The 20,886-nt window shown below is 35.5% G+C and overlaps 2 protein-coding genes and 3 long non-coding RNA genes across 9 annotated transcripts; 1 reads left to right on the forward strand and 4 right to left on the reverse strand.

The window, feature by feature from the left end:
* Nucleotides 1–1,809: 1,809 nt before the first annotated feature.
* On the reverse strand, nucleotides 1,810–8,452 carry LOC101740605 (NADH dehydrogenase (ubiquinone) complex I, assembly factor 6). 2 transcript variants are annotated; one of them, XM_004930921.4, is made up of 5 exons: nucleotides 8,239–8,452; nucleotides 7,913–8,150; nucleotides 3,252–3,484; nucleotides 2,726–2,888; nucleotides 1,810–2,109 (listed from the first exon to the last, which is right to left on the reverse strand). In XM_004930921.4, exons 1-5 carry the CDS (start codon nucleotides 8,370–8,372, stop codon nucleotides 1,930–1,932), a joined length of 948 nt encoding a protein of 315 aa, XP_004930978.1. In that variant the 5' UTR covers nucleotides 8,373–8,452; the 3' UTR covers nucleotides 1,810–1,929. The 2 variants fall into 2 exon arrangements, with proteins under 2 accessions (XP_004930978.1, XP_012550085.1); XM_012694631.4 differs by having other exon boundaries at nucleotides 1,810–2,603; nucleotides 8,239–8,445.
* On the reverse strand, nucleotides 6,251–7,605 carry LOC134198794 (uncharacterized). Its single transcript, XR_009972994.1, has 2 exons — nucleotides 6,730–7,605; nucleotides 6,251–6,433 (listed from the first exon to the last, which is right to left on the reverse strand). It is a non-coding gene; the product is annotated as an uncharacterized LOC134198794 (long non-coding RNA).
* Nucleotides 8,453–8,519: 67 nt separating the features above from the next.
* On the forward strand, nucleotides 8,520–19,137 carry LOC101742749 (tyrosine aminotransferase). 4 transcript variants are annotated; one of them, XM_062668267.1, is made up of 7 exons: nucleotides 8,546–9,201; nucleotides 9,547–9,812; nucleotides 13,938–14,221; nucleotides 15,021–15,349; nucleotides 16,069–16,542; nucleotides 16,978–17,160; nucleotides 17,277–19,137. In XM_062668267.1, the coding sequence occupies exons 3-7, from the start codon at nucleotides 14,077–14,079 to the stop codon at nucleotides 17,472–17,474; spliced, it is 1,329 nt and encodes a 442-aa protein (XP_062524251.1). In that variant the 5' UTR covers nucleotides 8,546–9,201; nucleotides 9,547–9,812; nucleotides 13,938–14,076; the 3' UTR covers nucleotides 17,475–19,137. The 4 variants fall into 4 exon arrangements, with proteins under 4 accessions (XP_062524253.1, XP_062524251.1, XP_021206856.1 ...); XM_062668269.1 differs by having other exon boundaries at nucleotides 8,520–9,812; XM_021351181.3 differs by lacking the exon at nucleotides 9,547–9,812.
* LOC134198796 (uncharacterized) lies at nucleotides 13,456–15,770 on the reverse strand. The gene is made up of 2 exons (XR_009972996.1): nucleotides 15,571–15,770; nucleotides 13,456–13,762 (listed from the first exon to the last, which is right to left on the reverse strand). It is a non-coding gene; the product is annotated as an uncharacterized LOC134198796 (long non-coding RNA).
* Nucleotides 17,648–20,211, reverse strand: LOC134198795 (uncharacterized). Its single transcript, XR_009972995.1, has 2 exons — nucleotides 18,214–20,211; nucleotides 17,648–17,938 (listed from the first exon to the last, which is right to left on the reverse strand). It is a non-coding gene; the product is annotated as an uncharacterized LOC134198795 (long non-coding RNA).
* Between the last annotated feature and the right edge of the window lie 675 nt (nucleotides 20,212–20,886).

Raw genomic sequence — 20,886 nt, forward strand, 5'->3', positions numbered from 1 at the left:
TTTTACTTGGTAAAAATAAGCTACAGGAATAGTCTAGATCATCCAATTTAGGAATTGATCTCTACAAACTACTCGCCAAAGATCTATGATGAAATAAGTTTGAGTACCAAAGTAATTATTATTACTGGAAATGTAACCATTATTACTCTTTTTGAAACAGCAGCATGTAAATGTACCTTCATATTATGTTTAAATTATTTAAAAATATTTTTTTATTGTACTTAACAAAATAAATGTCTATTTTTAGTACATCATGTAGTGTTACTAATAACTATAAGTACTTTAGCTAGATTAGATTAGGTACTCTGGTTGCCAAACATGTTGCTTGAATCTCTATGTTATGAACTTATTTATTTGCATGAAAAGCTTATCATAAATAAATAGTGCAATTATTTAAATTGCAAATGTTTTATTCAAAATTATGCCCTATTTACTCAATCACTTTATTAACAGCGATCTTAGTTGTATTTTAATTTTTTCCTTCGATTTTTGTGTTGCAGAAACATTATTACACAGCTCTGTTGTGGTCAGTATACTTTGTTTTGTCCATACTTTTCCAGCATTATTTAATTTTAATATTATAAGGCCTGTGTTCAGCATTGGATGTGTTATTGGAATTTGAAACTAGGATGAAACTCATATCACAGATAAGCCTACTAGTTTTGTACCTCTACATACTATATTAAAATTTGTAGCTTTGTACCATTTTATAATCATGGTTAATTCGATGTTTCATTACCCAAGCAGACAAAAGCTCACCTGGTATAAATCTAAACAGAGCACATAAATATTACAATCTGACATCACTAGTATGCGAGACAAACACGCGCGGTGTTGGTGGGGAATGCGTTCGTCTGCCTTCGAAAGCAAAAATGTAATTCATGTCATGAATTCAGACAAATATAGAATGAAATTATAAATAAAAATTAAATTATTGATTTTCAGTAAGGTTACTGTAATAAATCTTTTTCAACCAGTAGGTACAGTACAAATTAGAACTTTAAATTATTATACAATAATAGATCGCAACGGATCAGCGATAGGATCGCCTTTATGCTGTACTACTTAAACAAAGATGTGTGGTGTCGTGGGACACCGGATAGGAACGAAGTTCCATATTATAAAAATATTAATTTTAAGTTCTATTCGAGGTATAAAGAAAATAAAACTGGAGGTTTCGCAACAACCCACGGTCATTCGGTAACGTGCGAACTTATTGTGGTACACTTCATTCACGGTTGTTTGCATAAGAGTTAGTGTATTGCGCAAACGAACGCTCTGAGATTGTGGTCAAAAAATGATAAAAAAATGTTATTTTTTGTACGTTATAACAAACATACGTCGTACACTGTGTGCATTACTAAAAAAAAATCTTACGTTACGTTTTTGCCCGGTTAGGGTACCCCTCCGCTTCGTCCCATAAGGAACTTCGATCCAAAATTAATTATTAAACATAATACATATTATGTATAATTAAGAATAATTATTTATTTATTAATATGCACATTATTCAAAAAGAAATTACAACTTAAAATATCACACCTAACATTCAGAAACCCTGTATTTATCAAGTAACTTCGGTAGAAGTGTCCTATACATACAGAATCCTGAGTCTTTGCGATATCAAGACCCTTATATAGCCTCTCCCCTGCTCTCCAAATTTTTAGGCTATCGACGATGGGATAGTCATCCGAAAAACCATGAACCGTATTGTCGACCGACCGTGTAGTTACCCAATTTATTCAAACATCATGTAGTTTTCATTAATTGTTTTAATCAAGAATCATGGAAAAAATAAGAAAACGAAACTATTAATAACATTTTTATTTAACTTAATAAGTATTCTAACAAATGACCATTATAATAAATAATATAATGAGGTATTGTATTAACTATTGCTGACAAAATTTGGTCTAGGTATGTACCTACTTAATATTTATTCATTAATCTATTGTAATATAGATTTAGTGGCAGAGTAGAGTTACCCAATTGTAAAGATTTGTCATATAAGTTAAAATTACATTTTTGTAGTTTTTTCAAGTACGCGTTTACTGCTACTGCAGGTAAAAATATTTGCTTTGTTTTTTTTGGTACATCAATTGCCTGAGCCTGTAAATCAACAGATATATATTTTTTTATTCATAAAAGGTATGTAAAGGTAATGTAGTCGTCATTTACTAAACAATTAGAGCTAGACGTAGCAAAAATTTCGCCAGCATGGACCGCCCATATTTTCATTATTGGATTATGGAGTTTTCTCTTAATACTTTAGGTTAATTGTATTACGCTTTCTCCTTTATGTTGTTATATTGGTTGATATTTTGTTACAAAAAAAAAAACTATAATACTTTCTTAATTTTTAAATAAAGCTCGTCATTAGCTGCTAGAAAGAAAAAAAAACGGATAACAATTAAAGGAGCAAATGGCGTATAACGGTTTGGCTACTTATGTATATTGTGCATTTGTTGCAATTAGGCCAATTATGTACAACTTTGCAGATGGAATTTTAGTTGCGGATAGTAGAGATACAATGTTGGACCCATAGAACTATTCAGCAGTCCAGTCCACCTATCTGGAGTCTTGTTTACAAAGCCAAAAAAAACCTGTAGGAAAATAGTTTCTTCGGGATTATTTAAAAAACTTTACTAGCATTTCTTAGTGGGAGAACCAGCTCCCTCGGTGAAATCAATATCTATTTTTCTATGTCAAAAATTGTTTTATTTACCTTTTCTAAATGACTGTTAGCTCTGGTGGCTATTTCAAATGCAACATTTCTCATATTCTCATTGTCGATACCTCTCAAAACGTTTTCTTGGCTGATCCCATATTTCATTAACGTATTCATCGGTAAGGTTACCGTTTTATGATAACTAGCAACATGTACTGATCTGTAACAATTTAATATTATTTCTATTTTATGAATCATCACTTTTCAAATTGTAGGGGACTAAACAGATTTTAAAGCCGCATTGGCCTACGTAATATGACGCCCGCTGTTTTCGTATCGAGCTGTGATACTATAAACGGGTTCAAGTCCTGCAGGCAGATACTAATTTTCCGACATTTCAATTCAGAAATTTTATAAATTTGGGTAATCGTTCCGTGATAACGTGACGTTGCTCGTCTACGCATATATAGCTATAAAAAGAACTAATAAACAGCTAGATATTTAAAGGTAGCAATTACTTTAAAATAGCTTTTTTTTACAATACATACACATACAATACATAATGTCTTCATTTGATACAAACCTTAGTATGTTTACAATTCCTTGTGCCTTTCCCAAATGTGAAGCGGCATGGTCAGCATGTACATTGGTAACGTCAGAAATACTAAGAATGAGGTAGTAGATGGAACTAACTGAATCTTCGGCATATTTCTCTAAATCTTCCAAGCTTTGAAAGTGTTTTGATTTCAATATGTTTCCTCTCGCTGTAATTAATCTTTCTAAATATCTTTTTGGGAGTTTGCAAGAGTTACACACCTGGAATATAAAAAAAAAACGATAGATTGAGATAGCGAAATACAGGTACAGTATATAGGTTGCAAAACCGCGTACTATTATAATTTTTTTTGTTTAATGCTTAGATGCGTGGACGTGCTCACAGCCCACCTGGTGTTAAGTGGTTACTGGAGGTCATAGACATCTACGACGGAAATGCGCCACCCACCTTGAGATATAAGTTCTAAGGTCTCAAGTATAGTTAGAACGGCTGCCCCACCCTTCAAACCGAAACGCATTACTGTTTCACGGCAGAAATATTCAGGGTGGTGGTACCTACCCGTGCAGACTCACAAGAGGTCTTACCACCAGTAAAAATGCGATGGAACGCAGATTCATACATGTGACGTCATTTTAGATCAAAATACTTGACGAAATTGGCGAAGAATGACATTCTGTGATATGATGACTTCCTTCCTGATGCTGATGGTTGATTACTGATGTGTATATTAGATCTGAACTACAGAACGCCTTCTGAGATTTCAAAACTTACGGACTTAGCTATGGCGTATTAATATTCTTGCTATAAATTTAATTTCTTAAATGCTAAGAATATACCTAAGAGTTTTGATAGGCACATTAATATTTTATGTACCAGACCTATGAGGATGGTATTTGTACTCAATTAATTAAGGCAAAACTACACCTGGTATGAATGAATGAATGAATGGTATGAATGGCTAGTATGAAATGAAATAAAGAGGTCACGTAAATGGCGCAAGAATTTTTGCTATCGCTAATAGATGAATAGTATAATTATTTATTCCTACATTAGCTGATGGCCTTGAGACCATTTCAGCGTAGCTTTAACTAGTAGGTGAGCTCACGGGACTCAAGCCGGACGTCATTGCTAACACTAACCCTAGCAAGAGCATTGCTTCGCAGAATCTACCACCGGATCGTAAACGCGACCCACTGAGAAGATCCGGCGTGAAACTCAGTGGGTTGTGTCTGTGTGTTAATTTACTCGCCCGAGCCCTTCGTCGCAAGCGACGGGTTCGACTAGAACGATGACCGGTACTTGGGGTGCGGGGTGCCTAAAAATACCGTTAGTGGATTGGGAGGATCCGAAATGACATGTTTTGGGTGACGTCGACTGCGGACCAATCGGTCCGCAGATCGGGAATGTAGTTTCTGGCGGCCACGATGAACGGGTCCTCGTGTCGTGCCGCTTTCTCGGAAATAAGTATTAATACTTTGAGATAAATGAAGGAAAAGTATGTTTTCGTCACTGTTGCAATATCACGTTGAATATTATGTTGAAAATTCTCTTTTTTATCTTTTGTTGTATTGGGAGCTTTTGTCTTTAAGCCTCGAGGCCATAAATATTTTGAGGTGTTTTAAGGAGAAATCATCACTTTTCACCATCACTCACAATGCATTGCAGAAACCTGTTTGTTATTGACATTCAACCAACTACTCTCAATTAATGATGCCATTCAATCTCTCTGATTCAACTCACATTATTATGAGCTATCTGAATATATTGTTTCTGGATAATTTTCCGATTTTCATAGTTTTGAAATTGTTGAGTCAATCAAAATTATCTTCCAAATTCTTAACTTTGTTATGAACCTTCACTAAGCAATGCTTCCATTTCTCCATTTTTGATTTTGTACTATTAAGTAAGTTGTTGACATGAAAATTACTAATCTAATGCTTAAGCCATCCATGGAAGGTTTTTTCTCTCAAAGCAGTGTCAACAAAACTCTTTCAACAAATGATGAATATTTGGAAATAAACGGACATTTTCAATAAAGAATTATTTTGGATATATATATTTTATTGCTGATTGGTGGACGAGCACACAGCCCACCTGGTGTTAAGTGGTTAATGGAGCCCAGACATCTACAATGCAAATGCCCCACCCACCTAGAGATATAAGTTCTAAGGTTTCAGTATGGTATATTATTGTTTTTTTTAATCTTTGTAGGCAGACAAGCATATATATAGCATTGGGTGGGCCAATGGTAAGTGGTTACTGTCGCTCACGGACGTCAGCAATGCCAGGGGCACATCCAAGTTGCTGGCTACCAACACAGCCAAGTCGCTGCCTACCTAGGGGTAATGCTTACAGATACCAAAAATTCTTGCTGTCTAGCTGTCTTGTACACAAAGGTGTACACTCAATAGCTTTACTGGAGACTTCGATCAACAATAGTAACTAGATAAAGGGATACGTACAAAATTAAAGCAAAAACTGTCCGCGTGAATATATACTTATATAGCTACATTCGTTTACTAACAAACGGAGAAAAAAGTTTTGAAACACTTTTACTTTCAAACTAATAACAATTATGGCACCTAGTAATAAAGTCACAAATCTCCAAAACATTATCTAATACTTACGATCATTCGTCACATAAAACGAGCAAAGCAATAAATTACTCCTGTCACTTACCAATAAAAAGACATATTTTAAACAACTTTTAATGTTAAATCAATCTTAAAGTGCAACAAATAAAGTAACTTTTCCCTTAATTGCTCTGAGAACTAACATCGTTTTGCTTTATTTATTTTTGCTTCTTGAAATGCCGATTTCTATTTACTACAGGAGGTAAGGGAGTCGCGCTTAACACTAAAATAATTTATTAATGAATTAAAGTAAAAGTTTAGTTGTTTACTTTTTATGTTTTGGAAATGTATGTTTGTTAGTATCTATACATTACTTATTATTTTATTAGCGTTACGTTTTTGTGTAATATATATTTTTAAGTTTTCGCGACCAGTGCACATAATAAAACAACGTTTAAACGGTTTCAAGCGTGGTATTTTTATTACAATGTTTCGGCCACATTTCAGTAGCCGTGAGCACGGAAGGCAAAGATGTCCAGTGTCAATAAGCGGAGTTCTTAGCTGGCTTATAAAAGTCATCTCTTGTTTCTCTGGCGACAATCGAGATCCATTCTGCACACGTGATTGCTAGGAAAGCTAAAATAAAAATGGAAAGCTAAGTATCTAATGAGAGTCCAACAAACAGACACAAAAGCAGCATTAACCAATTTTAACCAACTAATTTTGAAGTGCTGCTAACAAATTTTAAAAAATTATTACAACACAAATCTACTCCATGCATTTACTGTTCTGTTAAGCAAAAGTTTGTCCATGTGTTGGCCGAGCCTTGGCCAACATTTGTAGCGGTGGTTAAAAATCGGTAATTTTGTTCAAAATTTAATATTATTTATAAGTTTAAAGCTTACAATATAGTTTATACTTCATGTACTTACCGAAAGTAAGATACTCCGGCCGTTAAATTGCTTTTCGGGCCTTATTTTTGCAACTTTTGAATACACACTGCGGTATTGTGAGACGGGTTGACATTGGCTGTGTTTGAAGTAAACTAAACAAAATAAGAGCTCACATTTCAAGTGCGCTGTTATTTGACGAGACGGATTTTATGCACCGACCCGAAATCTAGTTACTATTGTTGATCGAAGACTGGAGAAGAATAAAATCACTTCCAATGTGTGTTGTTTTAGTAAATAACATTTAGTAGTGAGGCAAAATTAGAGTTGTGCATAAAATGAAATATGGTACTAATTGTCAATGAATTCAGTAAGTTGACAACTCAAACCTATAAACACCTAAGGTGAAAAGACATTCTGCCACATAAGCAGATATGATCTGCTTGAATTAATTATGAACTAACAGAAAAACAAATAAAATGTGATATTTTATATTTTGGTATTAGAAAATCTAAATTTTAGTGTGTATGTTTACAATAATAAAACACTAATCAGAAATGGATGAAGTAAAAGAAAAACCAAAATAAGAAACAGAAAAAGTCCATCCCAATGGCATGGGGGCAATGGATATAAACCAATCAAGGTTGTGGTCAGGGTCATCAAACTTATTTGAAATCCCTATTCCACATGATACAAGGACAAAAACTAAGTTGCTGTACAATCCCAACATCGTTTTTTTGCATTAAAAGTGTACAATTTACAAAAATATTCGAAATTGAGTTAATATGAGGAATCATTTGCTATCACCAGTATTTTTTTAATAAATACTGTCAAAACAGCGTAGTTTAGTTTTAGCCTTTTTTTTTTTAGTTTACCTATGTTTTGACTACTAACAAAATTAATACATAATTTTATCTTACTTTAAAATACAGATAATGTAACTGGTAAAAAATAAAAAATAAATGTTGCAAAGATGATCAATATGAAAAATATCACATGTTAAACCTTTACAACACTCTCCTGTAAAATTAGTAAGTTTTGAGATTATAGTTTTTATGCGAGAAGATGATATTATGGTATAAGGGCAAGAAGGTGATGAATTAAATATATGATGAAGAGTTATATATGTACAATAATATAATACTATTAATGAGACACAAATTGTCACAAATTATAGCACATCTTATAGCTATAGCTATGTTTTATGTAGTATAGTTTAGGTTACCTTAAACAGCTCTTGTGCTATGGGGTTTGCTGGAATATTTTTTAAAGTTTGATCATTTTTATAGAGTAGTTTAAGTGTATCATTCCAGAACTGCAATCTGAAAGCTGCTGTCTGAGAATCGGTGGTTTGATCTTGTATACGAGCTACTTCTACATTGAAGGCTCTGACTACAAGCGTCGGAGATCTTACAGCCTTTGTCAGGAGCAGTGTGGCCAAAAAATTTTCATAATCGTGCTGCCTATCTGTAACATAAATATACAAGTACCAGAACTTGCTTCACAATTCAAATTTTATTTTTATTTTCGTCTGTATAAATATTATTTTACCTTACTAAATTTGCACAGTAATTTAGTGAGTCCTGGTTAGACTCTGCTATTTTTGAGAGAAATCTAGTAGTAAATGCTGGCATTTTAAGTATTTTGTATGTCTTAAAATTAATTATATTACTACCCAAACCCATTTTGGTTTGAATTATTGACACCAGAAACCAAAGAGTATGTCCAGACCTTCATTGGTCCAGACACTACCATCCACCATAGACATACATAGCATATTAAGTGTAATGTGTATAATCTATGTACATACTACATCATAGCTTCCCGTCAAAGGACTTTTTGGCGGAAACGCGAGGAGTGAAGTTGTGTGATTTGTTTTATTTTGTCTATTTAGTGTTTCTTCAGGTTTAAATGTGTAATAATGGTGGTTTATTAACTGTTTAATATCTATGAAAGTGCACAAATGTGGGAAAATGAAACAAAGCTGCTGGACGTAACTTCTCGGGTTCCTCCAAAAAGTCCACTGAAAAAATCTCAGTAAATGATCACCATTTTACTGAGATTATATTTCATCCCATTTCATTTCATTTAATTTCATCCCAGTTGATTAATGTCTCAAATTAATCATCTTCATTTCATTTCACTCCATATTATCATTTTTCATAAAAATATGAATATAAATTAAAATAAGACATGACTTAAAGGTCTCAGTTACCAGGTCATAAAACCACTTAAAAAAAAAGCTTCCCGTCAAATACTAAGTGTATTATCTATGGCTTCGCGAGATAGCATAGACCATGGAGTTAATGGACTTTTTGGCGGGAACGCGAGAAGTGAAGTTGTGTGATTTGTATTATTTTGTCTATTTAGTGTTTCTTCAAGTTTAAATGCTGTAATAACGATGGTTTATGAACTGTTTAATATCTGTAAAAGTGCACAAATTTGGGAAAATGAAACGCAGCCGCTGCACGTAACTTCTTGGGATCCTCCAAAAAGTCCACTGAAAAAATCTCAGTAAATGACCACAATTTTACTAAGATTAAATTTCATCCCATATCATCTCATCTCATTCAATTTAATTTCATTCCAGTTGATTAATGTCTCAAATGAATCATCTTCATTTCATTTCATTTCATTTCACTCCTTAATATAATTTTTCACAAAATAAGAATTTTAATAATAATAAGACATGACTTAAAGATCTTAGTTACCAGGACATAAAATCCCTTAAAAAAACCATGGGGTTAATAAGTAAAACTAAAAAAAAAATACACTAACTTAGCAACACTGCTTTTTGTTTGTAATATGTGCGTTTTTCCTTACATCTATTGATGTTTAAAAATAAATTTTAAATTACAGACGTCGTTTGGTGGGTAGAGCCCTAAAACATCCTTGGACCCGCCGCAGTCTGTTCACAACATCTGCAGGCCGTCAAGTCCAACATACCGATTCTAAACAGTTAGAAAGCCGCCCTTATTTATACATTGAAACCTGAAAAAACACTAAAGTAACAAAACAAATCAATTTAAACAACTTCACTCCTCGCGTTCCCGCCAAAAAGACTGATTAGAGGTGATCGGTTCATCGTTACTATGCTTAGCAAACGGACATTAGCTTCTTCTGAGGTAAGAAGAGGAAGAAAGAAGCTTAAATAAAAACTGGAAGAAGGCTGAATCGGCCCGAATAAATCCGCACTTGTTTGCCAGAGATCTCTTTCTTGCCACATGCCACAGAATATCAAAATGGCTGAACACGATGGTGTTACGTCTCAAAAAAACTATTTTCTTACCTAATCTCTTACTACTCTTATCCCATTCTCACGGATCGTTTGGAACCTTTGGGTCTGCGGAGGGACTTCGGTTCCCTCTGTATTTTGTACCGTATGTTCTATGGGGAGTGCTCTGAGGAATTGTTCGAGATGATACCGGCATCTCGTTTTTACCATCGCACCGCCCGCCACCGGAGTAGAGTTCATCCATACTAGCTGGAGCCACTGCGGTCATCCACCGTGCGTTTCCAGAGATCTTTTTTGCCACGTACCATCCGGCTATGGAATGAGCTCCCCTCCACGGTGTTTCCGGAGCGCTATGACATGTCCTTCTTCAAACGAGGCTTGTGGAGAGTATTAAGCGGTAGGCAGCGGCTTGGCTCTGCCCCTGGCATTGCTGAAGTCCATGGGCGACGGTAACTACTCACCATCAGGTGGGCTGTATGCTCGTCTGCCTACAAGGGCAATAAAAAAAAAACCTATGCCTAATAAGAAAATTATTAAATCACTCGATGAAGCTGCGGGCAGAAAGCTAATACATGTTAAAGCAAGAATGTTGTGAATTAAGAATGTTGTACACGTCGAACTCATATGGTGTGATATACCTAAAGAACGTACATAAATTTATTTATATCTGCCGTGAAGCAGTAATGCGTTTCGGTTTGGATGGCGGGGCAGCCGTTGTACTGTTAAAAGCGAGACCTTAGAACTCATGTCTCAAGTTGGGTGGCGGCATTTACGTTGTAGATGTCTATGGTCTTCTGTAACCACTTAGCATGAGGTGGGCCGTGCGCTCATATACCAATCTAAGTAATAAATAAATAAATAACTATCTACTTAACGGTAGGCAGTGGCTTGGTTCTGCCCCAGGCATTGCTGAAGTCCATGGGCGACGATAATCACTCACCAACAGATGGGCCGTATGATCGTCTGCCTACAAGGACAATTTTTTTTTTATCGGGAATGTTTTGAAAAATTATAGGCATTGTCGTACTAACATAGAATACGCTAATTAATTTATCAGTGATTATTTTTTTAGAGACAGTAGAATTATTAGACAGACGTTTCAAGCGGTATTCGAAGTTTGTCTTTAGAAAATTTTAGCTTGAATATCTAATCCAAGATTTTAAAGTACAACACCTTTATCTGAAATTTAGGAGGCAGTGATTTTTTTGGAACCTCCAATGTAAATTACATATTCCACATGGAAAATTCCACATATAAATTGAAGGCCACCGCTGCACCGCTTCAACCCGTAAATTATGCTCGGTATTCCTTACAAGTCGTATTATTGTATTGTTTAAATGTATATAATATACTTGTTTGAGGTAAATTTGTATTATTTCTTAATGTAAAGATTCGATAACCTAATTTTAATGAACTAAGTGTAAATTAAAAACAAAATGAAAATTCAATATGAGAATCGGTGTCAAAACCATTGATAACAAAACGACACAAACTGTAACAAATTAAGCTAATTTTAATTCGTTTAAAATTCACCATATTTATATATTACCTACTTCTTTGTCGTCAGCATACTACGATAGTGCGTTAAAGAAATCAAATAAAATAGTTTTTTTGTCATTACAAAATATAAAAAAATAGTGGTTAACGATATCGATAGCAATTAAAATGAGTGTTCAGTTAATCCGTAACTAAATAACGGTTTTTTCATGAAGATGGATTACAATTATTATTATTGTCGGTAAACCCACAGACACAGCCCACTGAGTTTCTCGCCGGATCTTCTCAGTGGGTCGCGTTTCCGTTTGGTAGATTCTGCGAAGCACTGCTCTTGCTAGGGTCAGTGTTAGCAACTTTCCGGTTAGAGCCCCGTGAGCTCACCTACACACGTTAGGGTAAGCTGACATAGCCTCTCAAGGCTATCAGTATAGGTAGGAAAAAAAAAATTGTAGGTAATTCAACTAGGTACAATCCACGTCATTAAATTCACATTAGTATCATGTTCATGGTATATATTCAAAACCGCGTACTCAATGTACCTAAGTAGATGTTATTCGTGTCAACGAATTTTCACTATCAGAAACACTAACTCAATTTAATTCAGTATCATTTAAGGCGTTAAAAATGGTGTCAATATCCACCAAGTAGTGTGCCATGAGTGCGTACAGTGTAGGAACTGATCATTATAGTTAACCTTGGTCCTTAAAGAGCCTGTCCGGTCACCGTCCTCGTCGAACCCGTCGCTTGCGACGAAGGGCTCTACGAGCGAATTAACCCACAGACACAGCCCACCGAGTTTCTCGCCGGATCTTCTCAGTGGGTCGCGTTTCTGATCCGGTGGTAGATTCTGTGAAGCACTGCTCTTGTTAGGGTCAGTATTAGCAACACTCCGGTTTGACCCCGTGAGCTCACCTACACGTTAGGGCAAAGCAGATATAGCCCCTCAAGGCTATCAGCATAGGTAGGAAAACAAAAAAGAGCTTGTGTTCTGCACTGGACGTTTTTCAGCTACCTAATGATGATAATGAACCGTTGATTCGATTGTAGACTACTTATTGTAATCTAATTATTGAAATACAAATAAAGAGGATAGGAGATATATTTTTACCCATAAAAACACTATCAAAGCCAAATAAAAACAACATGTCAACGTTATTTCAAAACTGTGTGTTGGTTTTTTTTAAATTATTGCATCATGAGCTTACAACAACATGTTTGTGTTTGTTTGTATTAAATGGTCAACATGGAATATCCCTCATACGACACGAATGGCGCCTTACCTAATGTCGTATTTAACGCCACAAAATAAGCAAAACACGTTGCGTACTTGTTTTGTGATGACTTTTTCTTGAACTTAGCGATGTTTCAGTCTAGCTTAAACCGGTTTTTCCAACCGTCTATTTTTTAAGTCTAGTTTGTTGCATCTTAAAAAGTTGAAATTTAAAGAGATCTCCTAATGACATGTGTATATGAAAATTCGGCTGTTGAATTATTTTTAATTGAATCATTTAACTCAACACGAGTTCAAAAACTCATTTTTATCAGTTAGTAGGTGGTACATTATGGTTTTTCCGATGTCTACGCAGAAATTCAGTAGAACCCGGCATACGAAGTCGTCGTGGCCTAAAGGATAAGACGTCCGGTGCATTCGTGTTGAGCGATGCACCGGTGTTCGAATCTCAGGCGAGTACCAATTTTTCTAATGAAATGTGTACTCAACAAATGCTCACGATCGACTTCCACGGCGAAGGAATAACATAGTATAATAAAAATCAAACCCGCATAATTATAATTTGCGTAATTACTGGTGGTAGGACCTCTTGTGAGTCCGCGCGGGTAGGTACCACCACTCTGCCCATTTCTGACGTGAAGCAGTAATGCGTTTCGGTTTGAAGGGTGGGGCACATCAATCTCAAGGTGGGTAGCGCATTTATGTTGTCGATGTCTATGGGCTCCAGTAACCACTTAACACCAGGTGGGCTGTGAGCTCGTCCACCCGGCTAAGCAATAAAAAAATAAAATAAAATACCTATATATAATAATTGTAAAATATTACATATAATAATAGTAAAATATTAAAAGCAATGTTTTGTGTTAAAAGTACATGCAACACAAAGTATCATGCATCACTTTAATGTATCTTTACATTCTTCATGCCCAAATGCCAATTCCATGAATTTCGCGCGCGTTCTGGTATCTGTGTTGGCTGTTCTAGAATGTCCTTTATTTTTTTTTGTTAGACCTTCGCAGTAGCAGTGTATGTGTTTTAGTAGGTAATTTAAAAAATTCCTTGGCATATATTTCACCATTTGAGATGTTTACTAGCTCATCTAGAAACATGTTCTGTAACAACCGCCAAATTTCTGATAATTTAAAAGTTATATTTTGGTTTTCCATTAATAATTTTATTAATCCCTATCACCTTTGTATCAATACTGACATTGTTCTTCTAAACATTCTATATTTTAATAAACAAGCTACTTCTGTTGCCGTCATCTCATCTACATTTTCAAACCAGTTTCGCGACTCGGAGAGCCTGGGCTCGTCAAACGCCACAGTTTCAATACAAAAGTGAGGCGTATCGAAATACGAGCAATATTCACAACTCAAGTTTAAGTATAGCCAGTGGCTTTTAATATTCTGCAATTTTTGTGCCGATGTCGCGAAGGTCACGGAGAAATCCTGTATGGGAGGTGCGAGCTTCAACGTTAGCTCGCAACACACGTAATTTAATACGAGAAATTATAGAAAATCTTGATGTCCAGCCCAACCCTGACAAGCAGCTGATCGCACTTTCTGTCGGTAAGTCTCAGTGTCTCTAAGCGGATAAATTAATTAACACACACACACATCTAGACTAACTAAAGTAGTAAAACTATTGAACAATTATCAATTCTTTTGACTTAGTTGTTGTTGATTCCCTTTGGCCACTAAGGCACTTTAAGCAAGTTGAAAAATTTGTTTCAGACGAAATTGTTTGTAAAATTTTCAAAGAGGATATTAGTGCATGGGCTGTTGTTGGTAATATTTTGCGACGTTAGCAACAATGTCAATTATAATTGTTTACCTACCTGTTTAATATAAAAAGTATATTTCTATGTTTATTTAAATTGATTGTAAATATAGTTAGGTAAACATCGGTATTGACTATAACACCTGTGATTTTAAAAAACCTATTAAAAAGTAATTTACGATGTATCATGAATTTTTTAATTTTTTCAAATAGGTAAATGTGTTGGTGACCTTTCCAATGTGTTTCGTATCTTTAAATGACTTTAAAAATACCTTATTCTTCAGTTAACATAACTAAATTCAATATTTTCCCGGCAAACTAACTTTGATCTTTTTCTTTTTCACGACCTTTCATTCAAATATTTCTATCTTTGTTATGTCCGAAGTCTTTATCCATATTCGTAAATAGGTTTGAATTTACTAAGTAAATTTGACATTTTATATCCTGATGAAATTAAATTTAGCATAGAGACCTACTTACGAAATCAAGGTCAACAGGATATTTATATTTTGCAAGAATGTTCAACCAATCAAAATGATGATGATTATTTATATAAATAACTTTTAAATTATGAATTGCCTTTGATAGGTGATCCGACGACTTTTGGAAATTTGAACCCTCCAGATCAAGTTTTGCAAGCTGTTCGCGAAAGTATTGAGTGGCACACGAGCAGGGGGTACGGCCCTGCTAAAGGTCACATAGAAGCCAGGCAGGCGGTTGCTGAATACAGCGCTCATCAGGGGCACGTAACCGCTGAAGATGTAGTGTTGTGTAGTGGTTGTTCACATGCCATAGAACTGGCCGTTTCAGTTTTAGCAGATTCCGGGCAAAACGTTTTGGTTCCTCGACCAGGGTTTATGATCTACAAGACGTTGGCAGAAGGTCTAGGAATAGATATCAAATATTACAATTTACTGGTAGGTTTACCAGCGTTGATAATATTACTTTTATAATATATTTATATATTTATCGTTTATATAACGAATATAAACATTAAATACGTAAATCAAGAGGGTGTGGTATGTTTTGGTTAAAGTAGCAATCACTTCAGTTATTTGTAATTTATTGAGACTTGATTTTATCGTAAATTTTTCACGTTGTCCGATTCCTTCTTTAACTTATTATTTTGAATACTTACAAAAGAGTTAGCATAGATTCCAAATTCTTAATTTTAAATAATTATGTTTTTGACTTACTTATTATAGTAAGAAAATACAGAGCATTCCGAATAGATAAGTACAGATATTATGTAATGACTTTTGACAGAAATATACTGATCAAAATGATGACTTGATGACAAACGCAAAAATATATTATGTTTTTTTATTTATTATCGTTTCGGCCTTGGTAATGTTACCCTTACTTACCCTCATAGTCCTGTTATAGCTAATAGTGATCATTTAAATTTGTACTGTACGAAAATGTATTGGGTAAGAAAGGAAACGGTGTGGGCGTAGACATCAGGCGATACCATACCAGTTTCTAGAAACATACTCGACAAGTTTCCAGTTTATTGTGACTAGCCGATTTACATATTATGCTTATTTACGTTTTATTTTCTTTATATAACTGCGTAAATCCTTCGATAAAGGTTATGTTGAAGGTGAAAGGGATGTGATTGTTTTTGATTTTGCAGTCTGATCAACAATGGAGGGTCGATTTAGATGATTTGGAAAATCAAATAGATGATGACACAGCCGCTATAATTGTGATTAACCCATCGAATCCTTGTGGATCCGTGTACAGCAGGGAGCATTTACAAGATATACTAGAAGTAGCATCAAGGAACCGATTACCGATAATAGCTGACGAAATATACGAGCATTTCGTTTTCTCTGATCATGAGTTTATCTCTATGTCGGCACTGTCTAAAGATGTTCCTATACTAACGTGCAGCGGCCTTACAAAGAGATTTTTAGTACCCGGTTGGCGCATGGGTTGGATTGTCATACATGATAGGAACGACATATTCGGAAAGGAAGTGAGGAAAGGACTAAACAATTTGGCAACACGAATTCTAGGTCCAAGTACTTTGATTCAACGAGCTTTACCGACGATATTGAAAAATACACCTCAAAGTTTTTTCGATGAAGTCGTATTATTTATAGAGGTAAATATTATGTCAAAATATTTAAAATTAGGTAATACAACAAATGTAGTTTAAAACCTAACAAAAACACTTTAATAGACAACCGAACCGAAATTTAAACTACATCCTGGTGATCAGAACATTCGTCCAACGTAGTAAAATTAAATGAATTGTTATCATTAGTCCTCGACACGTGCATATTTTAAAGTTAATCGAACGTTTTGTAGTTTTTGTATACCACGTTATATAACAGATAGATGAGATCAGGTTTAGATCAAGATAATAAAAGTGTGATAAAACTAGATGGAAAATATAAATAATGGTAGGTAGCGCCTTGGCTCTGCCCCTGGCGTTGCTGAAGTCCATGGGCGACGGTAACCACTCACCATCAGGTGAACCGTATGCTCGTGTCTGCCTATACGAGCAATAAAAAAAACTAATTATTGGCCTTTTTAGAACCAAGCAAAATTGGCTTACAAGGAATTAGTACTCGCGCCAGGATTACGCCCAATAATGCCTCAAGGTGCCATGTACATGATGATCGAAATAAAAACAAACAAGTTTCCGGAATTCAAAAACGAACTTCAATTTGTGGAGAGGTTGATGTCCGAACAATCGGTATTCTGTTTACCTGGACAGGTCTGTATTATACACGTGTAGAGTTATACCAATAAAAAAATTATAACAACAATCATTATTTTTCAGCCTTATATAGATTTACAAAATATAAATGTTCAATGTAATGTTTTTTGCAGTGCTTTGAATTTCCCAACTACATGAGGATCGTCTTGACGGTACCAGAAGAGATTTTACGAGAAGCATGTCGTAGGATAATAATATTTTGTCAAGAGCATGTAGTTTCAAGAGAAAAAATTCTGGAAATTGATGAAAATGTCGTTGTTTCGAGCGAAGCTGAGATAATACGAAAGAAAAGCTTAACGACAGTGACCTAAGCCTACACATTGTAATAATATTCAATACATATTTTGTGATAATGAAACTTGTAAGCAGTAACAAACACATCTTACTTAAAAATCGTAATGACTTGTAGGTCGAAATTCATTTCTTACTAGCGACCTGCCCTCGCTTCGCTTCGCTATCAATGGCGGATCCAGGGGGAGGGTCATGGGGGTCATGACCACCCCCTGAGCTGGGTCCAGGACTTAGGTGGACCACTAATTGAATATAATGATTTTATTTATATATTTTGTCACCATACAGATTTTATGTAACTACATACCTTCAATATTTAATTAATTTAATATAATATAATAATTTTGTATAATGGCAAACGTTTGGGAACGAACGCATCTAAATTTGACTATGTGACTCCCTCCTGGCGCCAAAGCTGGATCTGCCCTTGTTCGCTATCATTTATTATTGATTTTATTAAATTTTCTTTTATACAAATCTGAACCTGAGAAAATGATGTAATATAGGATATTGTATAGCGGATTGTTTTTAGTACCACTATTAAGTTCTACCACGTAGCTCTCAAAACACATTGTCAGCACTGCCATTCCCCTATCCCCTATATATTGCCTAGTCACTTCTGGCTGCTTCTGGCAATTCGTAGAGTTACAAATGTACTTTACGCCCTTTCAATTGATACACCGTTTCAATTGAAGCCCACCAACGTATTTTGCAACAGACAGGTGTTGGTAAAAGTTCATTGTTTTTCAATATACTAACCTTGAACGTTGAATAAAATTTGCTTTTAAAGCTTCAAATGACGTCATTTGAAAGCAATAATAATTATTGTATTGCTGGATACGAGTCAAAAAATGCTTAGAATCTGGTTTATTTCCAATGAATGTCCCGTTTCCAAAGCAATGAATGTGGCTCCGGTGGCGGTACCAATTGCGTCAATTTGACTTGACCGCTCGTACAACACTATCCAGGAGCTTTATTTTTATACTTAAATGCCTTGAAATATTGGCACACAACATTTATTGGTCCAATAGCAACCGGTTTGTGAACTGTGAAATTCAGTTTTTTTACATCCTCGTATTTTATCAGTAACCTTCTCCTGGCAGTAAGAAACACAACAAAAAAAGAATTTGCGCAATCGGTCCAGCCATTCGGGCGTGATGTCATGACCAAGAGAAATAAGGATTCATTTTTATATATACATATATAGATTTGTTGGTTAAAGAATTTGAATAAGAAATTATTAGAACAGTGAAATTAGGCTCAATAAATAAGTAGTTTTTTTTTTAATTTGACGTAATGTCACATTTACCACTGCTCTAGTTGGGAACAAATAAATCAAAGAATAGTTTATTGTACATAATAAAAGTCTGGTAAATCATCTAACTACATACTCGTCCATTGTAAAAGAGATCTGCAGAATCTTTGACCATGGCATAAATATAGAACTTCTATTCAAGAAGCTATGGTAATTTTTAAATGTGTAGTTTGGTACTGTAGTTATTTTTTCGAATTATCGAGATCACAGCATTGTGGTTTTATTGTTCAGACTTCAGATTAGCTGCTCAAAAATAATGGTTCGGAAATTATTACGTTTTACTGTGTTCTGTGAGGGCCATTTTTTTTTATTCGAAATATATTTTAAAATTTTGACTTTTGTTAATAAAAAAGTGTTTTTAAAACTGATATTTTTTGTGTAATATTATTTGTCTATTTCATGATACCAAGTCATGACCCTTCGTGAATGCCACCGCTTCTTTGAAACAAACAGCCTACAGTAGTACTACCCCATTTTTTTTCTGTAGGTGCCAAAAAAGTTCAATGGGTTTCAAATAAGACTGTGCGCGTCAATGACCTCGTTTTTTTTTATAGCTTAGATGGGTGGACGAGCTCACAGCCCACCTGGTATTAAGTGGTTATTGGAACCCATAGACATCTACAACGTAAACGCGCCACCCACTTTGAGATATAAGTTCTAAGTTCTCAGTATAGTTACAACGGTTGCCCCATCCTTCAAACCGAAACACATTACTGCTTCGCGGCAGAAATAGGCAGGGTGGTGGTACCTACCCGGGCGGACTCACAAGAGGTCCTTTTTTTAACGCTGGGGAATCCATTTACGGATACCCGGTCATAAGAGGTCCTACCACCAGTACCGATCTGTCAAAACTCAATAAAAAGTGTGGATAACAACAATTTCTTTTAACATCTCTAATTTAAGCCATGCTACACGAAGCCAGAACTTCACTAGTTGATATAATATAAAAAACAAACCACACAGTGGGAATTATATAATTGTTCAATAGAACTGCTTCGAGGTGTTGGGGCTACCACCCCCATAGATAATAATACACTCTACAATTGTGACTGATAGTTATATGGCATTTAATAAAAGGTAGGGTGGCAGACAAAAATATGCGCCAACTAAAAGAGAACTCGAAAAATGAACACTCGAAGCTATAGCCTCAATCACAAAAGACGACTGACAGAGAGAGATCAACCATGTCAGGTGTCGCGAAAATGAATACCGGCAACGAGAGAGAAGAAGATGATAATTTTAATTTCGCTTACACAGGTGATACAATTACATATTTTTTCTTTAATACATATAATTAACCAATCAACCATTATAATGACTTAAATATTGTTTGTAGAGGATAGTAGCTATGAGGATTCTGACGGTGACGATCATGATGATTGCTCAAGCAGTGGGATGAGTGGAATCGGCAAATGTTTTGGGATCAAATTAAATATTATTTTATAATACTTATCTTTTTTACTGACATTACCTATATTTTTCGATTTGACAGTTATGACGTCACCATATGGCGCAGGTCCGTGCACATTCATATTTTTTTTTATTTCCTTCCTAGCTGAGAGCCTTGAGAGGCTATTTCAGCGTAACCTTAACTAGTAGGTGAACCCACGGGGCTAAAACCTGACGACGTTGCTAACACGAACCCTAGCAAGAGCCGTGCTTCGCAGAATCTACCGCCGGATCGGAAACGCGACCCACTGAGAAGATCCGGCGAGAAACTCAGTGGGCTGTATCTGCGGGTTAATTTACTCGTCGAGCCCTTCATCGCAAGCGACGGGCTCGACGAGAACGACGACCGGTGCTTGGGGTACCTAAAAGCACCGTTAGTGGATCGGGAGGATCCGAAATGACGTGTTTGGGGCGACGTCGACTGCTTTCCATTCTGTCCGCAGGATCGAGAATGTAGTTACCCGCCGGTACCATGATGAGAGGGTTCTCGTGTCATGCCGCTTTATCGAAGTGGGGGTTCATAATAGAAACGCATTGTATGTACTATAGGAATTCGCCTCAGAATGGTCGGTATTTTCTGAGTCTTATATTAGCTTAGCCTATAGTGAGCCGTTCACTCGGGGCGTTTGGTGGCAGTTACGTTGAGATGTCTATGAGCTCTGTGTACC

The sequence above is a fragment of the Bombyx mori genome, chromosome 4, assembly GCF_030269925.1.
Source record: "Bombyx mori chromosome 4, ASM3026992v2".
Taxonomy (NCBI): domain Eukaryota; kingdom Metazoa; phylum Arthropoda; class Insecta; order Lepidoptera; family Bombycidae; genus Bombyx; species Bombyx mori.